The following is a 12380-nucleotide window of genomic DNA, read 5'->3' as shown; positions in this document are numbered from 1 at the left end:
GTGATAGGCAAAAGGAATACGAGAGGATCATGGGACAGGAGGTCCGGGAAGAAAGACAAGGGGGCGGGGGGACCCAGAGGATGGGCAAGAGGTATATTCAGAGGGACAGAGGGAGAAAAAGGAGAGTGAGAGAAAGAAAGTATGTATAAAAATAAGTAACAGATGGGGTACGAGGGGGAGGTGGGGCATTAGCGGAAGTTAGAGAAGTCGATGTTCATGCCATCAGGTTGGAGGCTACCCAGACGGAATATAAGGTGTTGTTCCTCCAACCTGAGTGTGGCTTCATCTTTACAGTAGAGGAGGCCATGGATAGACATGTCAGAATGGGAATGGGATGTGGAAATAGAATGTGTGGCCACTGGGAGATCCTGCTTTCTCCGGCGTACAGAGCGTAGGTGTTCAGCAAAGCGGTCTCCCAGTCTGCGTCGGGTCTCGCCAATATATAAAAGGCCACATCGGGAGCACCGGACGCAGTATATCACCCCAGTCGACTCACAGGTGAAGTGTTGCCTCACCTGGAAGGACTGTTTGGGGCCCTGAATGGTGGTAAGGGGAGAAGTGTAAGGGCATGTGTAGCACTTGTTCCGCTTACACGGATAAGTGCCAGGAGGGAGATCAGTGGGGAGGGATGGGGGGGACGAATGGACAAGGGAGTCGCGTAGGGAGCGATCCCTGCGGAATGCGGCGGGGGGGAGGGAAAGATGTGCTTAGTGGTGGGACCACCCCACCAGCCTCCGGGTCCAGCATATTATTCTCCGTAACTTCTGCCACCTCCAACGGCCTCCTCTACTGTAAAGATGAAGCCACACTCAGGTTGGAGGAACAACACCTTATATTCCGTCTGGGTAGCCTCCAACCTGATGGCATGAACATTGACTTCTCTAACTTCCCCTAATGCCCCACCTCCCCCTCGTACCCCATCTGTTACTTATTTTTATGCACACTTTCTTTCTCTCACTCTCCTTTTTCTCTCTCTGTCCCTCTGAATATACCCCTTGCCCATCCTCTGGGTCCCCCCCCCACTCCTTGTCTTTCTTCCCGGTCCTCCTGTCCCATGATCCTCTCGTATCCCCTTTTGCTATCACCTGTCCAGCTCTTGGCTCCATCCCTCCCCCTCCTGTCTTCTCCTATCATTTTGGATCTCCCCCTCCCCCTCCCACTTTCAAATCTCTTACTAACTCTTCCTTCGGTTAATCCTGACGAAGGGTCTCGGCCTGAAACTTCGACTGTACCTCTTCCTAGAGATGCTGCCTGGCCTGCTGCGTTCACCAGCAACTTTGATGTGTGTTGCTTGAATTTCTAGCATCTGCAGAATTTCTGTTGTATCCAGATATTTACATGTGATACGATACTTGTTGAATAACTCGCGTTTCGAAATAAAATCAAGGAAAAAATTCCAATGGCAATGTTTGCAAAACGCAGGAAGGTAGACGCTGACTGCCGAAAAAGCAGTGAAAATGAAGGAAATACCTGTGCCAGCTACGAAGTCTCAAAATGTATTGCAGAAAAGATGAAGCCTTTTACAGATGGAGAGTTTATCAAAGAATGTTTACTGGCAGTGGTGGATATTGTTTGTCCTGAAAAGAAATCTTTATTTGCATCTATCAGCCTGTCAGCAAGAATGATCACACGGCGAGTTGAAGAAATGTTAGCAGATGTTAAAAGTTGTTTAAGGGATGCCTGTAACGAATTGCATTTTTTTTCAATTGCACTTGATGAGAGTACATACTTGAGAGACACTGCTCAACTTGCAGTGTTCGTGCGAGGAGTCACTTCAACTTCTCAAATTTTTGAAGAGTTTATTCAATTAATTCCTATGAAGGACACGGTTACTGGAGCAGACATTTTTGAAGCTTTGTTGAAAATAATGTCAGAAATGAAACTTAATGTGTCGAAGCTGATTGGCATCACAACTGATGGGGCACCAGCAATGGTGGGACAGAAAAACTAAAGTGAGTTCCTTGATTACTAATTGGCGTCCTTGGTTAAGCACAAATACGTATAAACGTATAAAATTCGAAAGGGATTGGACAGGCTAGATGCAGGAAGATTGTTCCCGATGTTGGGGAAGTCCAGAACGAGAGATCACAGTTTAAGGACAGAGGGGAAGCCTTTTAGGACCGAGATGAGGAAAAACTTCTTCACACAGAGAGTGGTGAATCTGTGGAATTCTCTGCCAAAGGAAACAGTTGAGACCAGTTCATTGGCTATATTTAAGAGGGAGTTAGATGTGGCCCTTGTGACTAAAGGGATCAGGGGGTATGGAGAGAAAGCAGGTACAGGGTTCTGAGTTGGATGATCAGCCATGATCATACTGAATGGCAGTGCAGGCTCGAAGTGCCGAATGGCCTACTCCTGCAGCTATTTTCTATGTTTCTATATTTCTAAATGATTTTCTAGCATGTGTTATTCATTAATTTGAGGCAAAAACATAACTAGATGTATTTAAATGGATAATTCCCATATTTCAAGATTTTTATGGCATTTATCTGGCCCACTGTCTGCTCATTAATATGCAATCCAGCCCACAGAGGCAAAAAGGTTGCCAACCCCTGGACTAGGCAGTTTAAATGTTTCACTGCGGATTAGATGGGCTGAAGGGCTGGTTTCTGTACTGAATGTTTCTATGAGCAATTAACCTACTAATGGGTATTTGGACTGTAAGGGTGAGGTGGAGCATCTGTGGAAACCCATGCAGACACAGGCAGAATATACAAATTTTTGTAGAGGATGCTGGAATAGCGTTGTGCTAACCACTACATGACCTTTGCTCTTTCTGCAGTTTATGTTTTGGATCAGATGATTTCCATAGCTTATCCTCATAGAAATTCTGGTCTCATTCGATTAGAGAAGTTCTCTTTGCCCTATCCACCCTGCCTCTAACTTCTATGCAAATTAAAACCAGTCTGTCTTGTTTACTCTCTTTCCCTGTTTTGACGAAGGATGTTGGCTCTGATCTTCCCTACACAGATGCTGCCAGACCTGCTGAGTGTTTCCAGCACTTTATTTCAAAAGACATTAAGGCAGAGTCAAAAGTCAAAGCAAATGTATTTTCAAAGTATGTATAACTCACCATAGACTATCCTGAAGTTAATTTTCTTTCAGGTATTCACAGCAGACCAAAAAAGTCAATAAAATAAAATTAATATAAAACTACACAGAAACGAAGACTGACAAACCAATATGCGAAAGAAGAAAATCTGTGCAGATAGGAAAAAATAATAAATAATACTGAGAATCTATGTAATAGTTAATAAATAATTTTGAGAATATGAGTTGTAGAGTCCTTCGTGGTGGGAGTTCAGAACTTTTGGGATCGGTTCAGTGTTCAGGTGCCGGTCCCCAGCTCGTCTGTCAGAATGGAGGTGGAGCAAGGTAGTTCTGCGCATGTGCTATACGGCAGTGAGAGGGCGCGGGATGGCGGCCGCCTGTCGTCGATTGGCAGCTTTCCGCACAGGATATTATTGTGGTGGGGGCTTTTGTCGCATCATGGTCGCCATCTACCACCGTGCAAAGGCGAGTGGCGGGATCCCGGCCTCGCAGTTAGCGGCAGAGTGAAAGCGCGGCTGATGGGCTGAAAGTGGGTGACATTGATGGGCCCAAGGCGACGGAATCTGTGCCCGGTGTGCTGGGGGTGGGCAGTGTTGGCGTTCAGCTCAGCGCTCTGCTTACTCTGAGACCTTTACTTCTGATGGAGGTCCTTTACTTTTTGTTTGCTGAATTTGGGTAATTGTGTTCTGCACCTCAAACCCGTGCTTGTGCATAGCAAGTAAAATGTTTCAGTGACTTTGGTGACTACTGGAATTAGCCTTTCATCTTCAGTAACACACATCAAAGTTGCTGGTGAACGCAGCAGGCCAGGCAGCATCTCTGTGAAGAGGTACAGTCGACGTTTCCGGCCGAGACCCTTCGTCAGGACTAACAGAAGGAAGAGTTAGTAAGAGATTTGAAAGTGGGAGGGGGAGAGGGAGATCCAAAATGATAGGAGAAGACAGGAGGGGGAGGGATGGAGCCGAGAGCTGGACAGGTGATCGGTAAAAGAGATATGAGAGGATCATGGGACAGGAGGCCTAGGGAGAAAGAAAAGGGGGAGGGGGGGAAACCCAGAGGATGGGCAAGGGGTATAGTCAGAGGGACAGAGGGAGAAAAAGGAGAGGGAGAGAAAGAATGTGTGTATATAAATAAATAACGGATGGGGTACGAGGGGGAGGTGGGGCATTAGTGGAAGTTAGAGAAATCGATGTTCATGCCATCAGGTTGGAGGCTACCCAGACGGAATATAAGGTGTTGTTCCTCCAACCTGAGTGTGGCTTCATCTTTACAGTAGAGGAGGCCGTGGATAGACATATCAGAATGGGAATGGGATGTGGAATTAAAATGTGTGGCCACTGGGAGATCCTGCTTTCTCTGGCGGACAGAGCGTAGGTGTTCAGCAAAATGATCTTCCAGTCTACGTCGGGTCTCGCCAATATATAGAAGGCCACATCGGGAGCACCGGACACAGTATATCACCCCAGCTGACTCACAGGTGAAGTGTCGCCTCACCTGGAAGGACTGTCTGAGGCCCTGAATGGTGGTAAGAGAGGAAGTGTAAGTGCATGTTCCGCTTATTCCGCTTACAAGGATAAGTGCCAGGAGGGAGATCAGTGGGGAGGGATGGGGGGGAAGAATGGACAAGGGAGTCGTGTAGGGAGCGATCCTTGTGGAAAGCAGAGAGGGAGGGGAGGGAAAGATGTGCTTAGTGGTGGGATCCCACTGGAGGTGGTGGAAGTTATGGAGAATAACATATTGGACCCGGAGGCTGGTGGGGACCAGGGGAACCCTATTTCTAGTGGGGTGGTGGGAGGATGGAGTGAGAGCAGATGTGCGTGAAATGGGGGAGATGCGTTTGAGAGCAGAGTTGATGGTGGAGGAAGGGAAGCCCCTTTCTTTAAAAAAGGGGGACATCTCCCTCGTACTGGAATGAAAAGCCTCATCCTGAGCGCAGATGCGGCAGAGACGGAGGAATTGCGAGAAGGGGATGGCATTTTTGCAAGAGACATGGTGAGAAGAGGAATACTCCAGATAGCTGTGAGAGTCAGTAGGCTTATAGTAGGCATCAGTAGATAAGCTGTCTCCAGAAATAGAGACAGAAAAATCTAGAAAGGGGAGGGAGGTGTCGGAAATGGACCAGGTAAACTTGAGGGCAAGGTGAAAGTTGGAGGCAAAGTTAGTGAAGTCAACGACCTGAGCATGCGTGCAGGAAGCAGCGCCAATGCAGTCATCGAAGTAGTGAAGGAAAAGATGGGGCAGATACCAGAATAGGTTTGGAACATAGATTGTTCCACAAAGCCAACAAAAAGATAGGCATAGCTAGGACCCATACGGGTGCCCATAGCTACACCTTTAGTTTGGAGGAAGTGGGAGGAGCCAAAGGAGAAATTATTAAGAGTAAGGACTAATTCCGCTAGATGGAGCAGAGTGGTGGTGGAGGGGAACTGATTAGATCTGGAATCCAAGAAGTAGCAGAGAGCTTTGAGACCTTCCTGATGGGGGATGGAAGTAAATAGGGACTGGATATCCATGGTGAAAATAAAGCGGTGGGGGCCAGGGAACTTAAAATCATCGAAAAGTTTAAGAGCGTGAGAAATGTCACGAACATAGGTAGGAAGGGATTGAACAAGGGGGAATAAAACCCTGTCGAGGTATGCAGAAACGAGTTCGGTGGGGCAGGAGCAAGCTGAGACAATAGGTCTGCCAGGACAGGCAGGTTTGTGGATCTTGGGTAGGAGATAGAAACGGGAAGTGCGAAGTGTGGGAACACCTCTTCTCACCCTGTCTCTTGCAAAAATGCTATCCCCTTCTCGCAATTCCTTCGTCTCCGCCGCACCTGCTCTCAGGACGAGGCTTTTCATTCTGGTACGAGGGAGATGTCCCACTTTTTTAAAGAAAGGGGCTTCCTACCTCCACCATCAACTCTGATCTCAAACGCATCTCCCCCATTTCACGCACATCTGCTCTCACTCCATCCTCCCGTCACCCCACTAGGAATAGGGTTCCCCTGGTCCCCACCAGCCTCCGGGTCCAACATATTATTCTCCATAACTTCTGCCACCTCCAGTGGGATCCCATCACTGAGCACATCTTTCCCTCCCCCCCTCTCTGCTTTCCGCAGGGATCACTCCCTATGCGACTCCCTCATCCATTCGTCCCCCCCCCCATCCCTCCCCACTGATCTCCCTCCTGGCACTTAAACTTGTAAGTGGAACAAGTGCTGCACATGCCCTTACACTTCCTCCCTTACCACCATTAAGGGCTCCAGACAGTCCTTACAGGTGAGGAGACACTTCATCTGTGAGTCGGCTGGGGTGATATACTGCGTCCGGTGCTCCCGATGTGGTCTTCTATATATTGGTGAGACCCGACGCAGTCTGGGAGATTGTTTTGCTGAACACCTACGCTCTGTCTGCCAGAGAAAGGAGGATCTCTCAGTGGCCACACATTTTAATTCCATATCCCATTCCCATTCTGATATGTCTATCCACGGCCTCCTCTACTGTAAAGATGAAGCACACTCAGGTTGGAGGAACAACACCTTATATTCCGTCTGGGTAGCCTCCAACCTGATGGCATGAACATTGACTTCTCTAACTTCCGCTAATACCCCACCTCCCCCTCGTACCCCATCCGTTATTTATTTATATATACACATTCTTTCTCTCTCTCTCTCTCTCCTTTTTCTCCCTCGGAGTACACCCCTTGCCCATCCTCTGGGTTTTTTCCCCCCTCCCCCTTTTCCTTCTCCCTGGGCCTCCTGTCCCATGATCCTCTCATCCCTTTTGCCAATCACCTGTCCAGCTCTTGACTCCATCCCTCCCCCTCCTGTCTTCTCTTATCATTTTGGATCTCCCCCTCCCCCTCCCACTTTCAAATCGCTTACTAGCTCTTCCTTCAGTTAGTCCTGACGAAGGGTCTCGGCCTGAAACATCGACTGTACCTCTTCCTAGAGATGCTGCCTGGCCTGCTGCGTTCACCAGCAACTTTGATGTGTGTTGCTTGAATTTCCAGCATCTGCAGAGTTCCTCGTGTTTATGTTTCATCTTCAGTACACTTGTTTGGTCAAGAACTAGGTTTACGTTGAAAGTCAGAGTGGAAACATTTATTCGTAACTTGAAGAGCAACTTTTTCACACAATGAGCTGCCAGAGGAAGTGGTTGGCAGGTACAATATGATATTTAAAAGATATCTGTTTAGGTACAAGTAAGAAGAGGCTTAAAGGAGGCAGATGGGACTAGTTTAGATGAGCACTGGCCAATGTGGGTGAATTGGTTGAAGGATATGTTTCTGTGCTGCATAAATCCATGACTTTATGAAATTCTTCAGAATTGTTTGTATTCTAATTTACAGTGTGGTATCAACCCATTGTTTTTCATGGCTACTAATTGATCAATAAATTCATATTTAATATTATCACTTGTTGTATCCCTCCATGGTCTGACCTCCCTTTACTGCTGTTGCTGCTGCGATCTTCTGAATCTAATGTTCCTGTATCTTTACTTTGTACATCTTCTAACATGTAATTGCCTGTAAAACATATTTCTTATCTTCTATAAACTCATTCCTCTTTTCCCAAAGAAGGCAAAAGAGACTGCAGGTCTGGAGCTACAATCTGTTGAAGGAACTCAGCAGCATCTGTAGGAGGAAAGGGGGAACGGTTGTCACTTGGGTTGAAATCCTCCCACTTCTAAATACTGCACGATCTGCCAAGTTCCCCTAGCAGATGATGTATTGCTCTTCTTGTGCCAAGCACTTTTTAAAACCTTTTCAGATAAAGTGTTCGGCCACCTGTGGTAATGTGATTTGGACAGCTTGATTTATGACAGATTATGTTATGAAATGGGCATATTGTTATCTGGTGTTAGAGTTGGAGAGGGGAAGTACACCAAGACCTGTGTGATCTTGTAAACCAATTGATGAAATTAAGAACTGAAAGGCCTGTTTCTGTGCTTTATGACTGTATAATTTAATACATGCTTAATTTCATTGAGTAACCATCTACCAGCGCTTGCTCTCTGCTTTGGTAGTAGTGCTTTGACAATGAGGGAATTTGTGTGGAGGAGCAGGGGTGCCGTACTGTACTTGCAGAAAGCTTTGATGAGAATGTCTAGGGATTGTGTGAGCATGAGAAAAGAGTTAAGAAAAGAGTTATTACAATGGAGTGATGGTTCACCAGTCATTTCCTGGAGTGGGGGACCTCATTGAAACATAAATTCTCAATGGCACTTGACAGACAGCAAGCTGGAAACATGATCCTGATTGCAGGGGACGCCAGAGACTCTTGGTAAGCCACTGAGGACGGGGGTGAGGAGACATTTCTTAATGAGAGAATCAGATAGCATATAAAACCATAAACGCATAAGATTCCACGGTTGTCAAGCCAAGGGGTGGTAGTGGGGACAAGCTCCCGCTATCTAAAAGTGCTCCTCACAGCATGCGCCTTAAATAGCCTCTGACAGCCAAGTCCATCTCCTGGCCTTCTTGTGTGGCTTAGCCTCTAAGCCTGGCAGAACTGTTTCTACTGACAGGAGAAGGGGCAAAGGCAGGTCCTGGAGCCTGAAAACCAGTGCTTCGGGTAGATGGAGCTCGTCAGCCTGGGAAGGCAGTCCATTTAAGAGAGGGAAAACTCTGATTTTAAACCTTCGCTGCCTTGCGGCCATACCCACTCATGGGAAAGGCTTCGGGAGTAAACCCTGAGGACATATCCGGAGCTGGAGTCCCTAAGGCAGTCCGACGTTGCCTTCAACCTCATTCTGGCAACTTCTGCGACAACACTGGTGCCAAGCTGTATCAGCCTTTGCCCTTCCCTTGGACAACATCGGTGTCATGGAGAAGGCAGACTTGCAGCATGGGCATCTGCCGGTCTTCCATACAACCTTGTCTAGGCCTGCGCACTGGAGCGGACACTCCAGTAGACTTTCCAGGCGCAGATCCATGGTCTCGCGAGACTAACGGATGCCACCACCATAGGGGCAGAATTAGGCCAATAGGCCCATCGAGTCTGCTCCACCATTTCATCATAGCTGACCCAATTTTCCTCTCAGCCCCAATCTCCTGCCTTCTCTACTTGCCCCTTCATGCCTTGAACAATCAAGAATCTATCAACCTCTGCCTTAACTATACATAAAGACTTGGCCTCCACAGCAGCCTGTGACAAAGAATTTCACAGATTCACCACTCTCTGGCTAAAGAAATTCCTCCTCATCTCCTTTCTAAAAGGACTTTCTCTATTCTGAGGCTGTGTCCTCTGGTCTTAGACTCTTCTACCATAGGAAACATCCTCTCCACATCCACTCCATCAAGGCCTTTCACCATTTGATTTGTTTCAATGAGGTCACGCCTCATTCTTCTGAATTCTAGGGAATGCCCTTCATATGACAAGCTATTCAATCCCGGAATAATTTTTGTGAACCTCCTTTGAGCCTTCTCCAGTTTCAGCACATCCTTTCCAAGATAATGGGCTCCAAACTGTTCACAATACTCTGAGGTTTCGCCAGTGCTTTATAAAGTCTCAACATTATATTCTTGCTTTTATATTATAATCCTCTGAGATGAATGCTAACATTGCATTTGCCTTCCTCACTACAGACTCAAACAGTAAATTAACCTTGAGGGAATCCTGCACAAGGACTCCTAAGTCCCTTTGCATCTTCTTTTCTCTCTATTTAGAAAATCGTCAACCCTTTCATTTCTTTTACCAAATTGCATGACCCTACATTTTCAGACATTGTATTCCATCTGCCACTTCTCAGTCCAGTTTTGCATTCTGTCAGTGTCCCGCTGTAACCTCTGACAGCCCTCGTCCCTCCATTTCCTCATCTAGGTCATTCATAACAATCACGAAGAGAAGGGGTCCCTGAACAGATCCCTGAGGCACACCACTGGTCACCAACCTCCATGCAGAATTATGACCCCACTACAACCACTATTTGCCTTTTGTGTGCAAGGCAGTTCTGGATCTCCTTGGATCCCATGCCTCCTTACTTTCTCAATAAGCCTTGCATGGGGGACCTGCTCAAATGCCTTGCTGAAATCCATACATCTATTGCTCTACCTTCATCAATGTGTTTTGTCACATCCCCAAAAAATTCAGTCAAGCTCGTAAGGCACAACCTGCCTTTGACAAAGCCATGCTGACTATTCCTAATCATATTACGTTTCTCCAAATGTTCATAAATCCTGCCTCTCAGGATCTTCTCCATCAACTTACCAACCACTGAAGTAAGACTCATTGGTCTATAATTTCCTGGGCTATCTCTACTCCCTTCCTTGAATAAAGGAACAACATACGCAACCCTCCAATCCTCTGGAACCTCTCCTGTCCCCATTGATGATGCGAAGATCATTGCCAGAGGCTCAGCAATCTCATCCCTCGCTTCCCACAGTAGCCAGGGGTATATCTTGCTTGGGGATTTCAATGTGCAGATAGAATGGGAAAATTAGATTTGTGCTGGATTCCAGGAAGGGAAGTTTCTAGAGTGCTTACGAGATGGCTTTTAAGAGCAGCTTGTGGTTGAGCCCATTAGGGGAGATCAGCTATTTCAGATTGGGTGTTGTGCAATGAATTAGAATTGATTCGCGAGCTTAAGGTAAAAGAACCCTTATGGGCAAATAATCATAATTTGAATTTATACCAAGATTTGAGAAGGAGAAGCGAAAGTCAGATGTGTCAATGTTACAGTGGAGTAAACCTGATTTTTCTCAATCTATTTACTGAAATCTCCCATGACTATTGTAACATTGCCCTTTTGGCATGCTTTTTCTATTTCCCATTTGTAGGCCACATCCTTACTGCCATTTGAGGATCTGTATACAACTCCTATCAGGGTCTTTTTACCCTTGCAGTTCCATAGCTCTGTCCACATTGATTCAACACCTCCCCACCCAATGTCACCTTTTCTACTAATTTGATTTCATTTTTTTCTGCCAACAGAGCAATGCCATCCCCTCTGCGTTCTTGTCTGTCCTTTCAATACAATGTGTAGCCTTGGACATTAAACTCCCAGTTATGATCTTCTTTCAGGCGTGATTCAGTGATGCCTACAAAGTCATACTTGCTGATCTATAACTGTGCTGCAAGCTCATCTCTCTTATTCCGTATACTGTGCAAATTCAAACATAACACATTCAGTCCTGTATTTACCCTTTTCGATTTTGTCTGCCTTTTACATTGCAACTCATCCTGTTGACTGCAATTTTGCCCTATCAACAGCCTCTCCTTACAAACAGCCTCTGTTTGTAAACCAGCTACCTCATCTTCAGCACTATTATCTGTCTTTATTGTGATATTTCTTGCATTGAAATATACACAGCTCAGGATACTAGTCACACCATGCTCAACCTTTTGATTCATAAATTGATTTGAAGTCTTACCAACATCTGCCTCCACAACCTCTCCACTAACTTTTCTGGCACTCTGGTTCCTATTCCCCTGCAACTGTAGTTTGAACCCCACCGTGCAGCATTAAACCTTCCTGCTAGGATATTAGACCCCTCCAGTTCAGTTGCAAACCGTCCCTTCTGTGCAGGTCCCATCTTCCCTGGAAGAGAATACAATGATCCAAAAATTTTAGGCCTTCCCTCCTACACTAACTACTTCACATATTAAACTGCATAATCTTCCCAGTTCTGGCCTCACTAGCAGGTGGCACAGGTAGCAATCCTGAGATCACAACCCTGGAGCTCCTGCCCTTTAACTTAGCACCTAATTCCCTGAACTCCCTATGCTGAACCTCGTCATTCGTCCTATCCACGTAATTGATACATATATGGACCATGACTTCTGGCTGTTCACCCTCCCACTTAAGAATGCTGAGGACTCGCTCCGAGAAATTCTGCACCCCGGCACCCAGGAGGCAGCGTGCCATCCGGGAATATCGTTCTCGCTCAGAGAACCTCCTTTTCGTTCCCCTAACTCACAAATCCCCTATCACCATAGCATGCCTTTTCTCCTTCCTTCCCTTCTGAGTCACAAAGGCAGACTCGGTGACAGTGTCCTGACCACTGTGACTTTCCTCTGTTTAGTCATTTCCCTCCCTCCCCTCCCCAACAGTATCCAAATTGATAGGCAATACCTGTTGTTGAGTTGGCAGGCCACAGGGGTACTTTGCACTGGCTCCTTAATCCCTTTCCCCTTCCTGACTGTCACCCAGTCCCCTGTGTCCTGCATCTTGAGTGTAACTTCCTCTCTCTATTTCCTATCTATCGTCCCTTCAGCCTCCCGAATGATCCAGAGTTTATCCACTTCCAGATCCAACTCCTTTACGTGGATTGTTAGAAGCCACATCCCCAAGAGGAGCATTCAGCTATCCATCCTGGCATCTCTACTATCCTAGCTGAAAAGG

General features: G+C 46.5%; 1 protein-coding gene across 6 annotated transcripts in view; it reads left to right on the top strand.

Moving 5' to 3' along the window:
* Positions 1-3403: 3403 nt before the first annotated feature.
* Positions 3404-12380, top strand: part of LOC134348228 (succinate--CoA ligase [ADP-forming] subunit beta, mitochondrial-like) — a 191129-nt gene continuing 182152 nt past the window's right edge. For all 6 annotated transcript variants that reach the window (XR_010018378.1, XM_063051292.1, XM_063051291.1 and 3 more), the window contains exon 1: positions 3404-3516. Coding sequence is in view for 5 of the 6 variants with exons in the window: in XM_063051292.1 (XP_062907362.1) it covers positions 3418-3516 (99 nt within the window). In the remaining variant the exon portion in view is untranslated. The remainder of the gene's footprint in view (positions 3517-12380) is intronic.

Source organism: Mobula hypostoma, chromosome 6 (assembly GCF_963921235.1).
Source record: "Mobula hypostoma chromosome 6, sMobHyp1.1, whole genome shotgun sequence".
Lineage (NCBI taxonomy): Eukaryota > Metazoa > Chordata > Chondrichthyes > Myliobatiformes > Myliobatidae > Mobula > Mobula hypostoma.
This window is presented reverse-complemented; position numbering and strand designations above follow the sequence as displayed.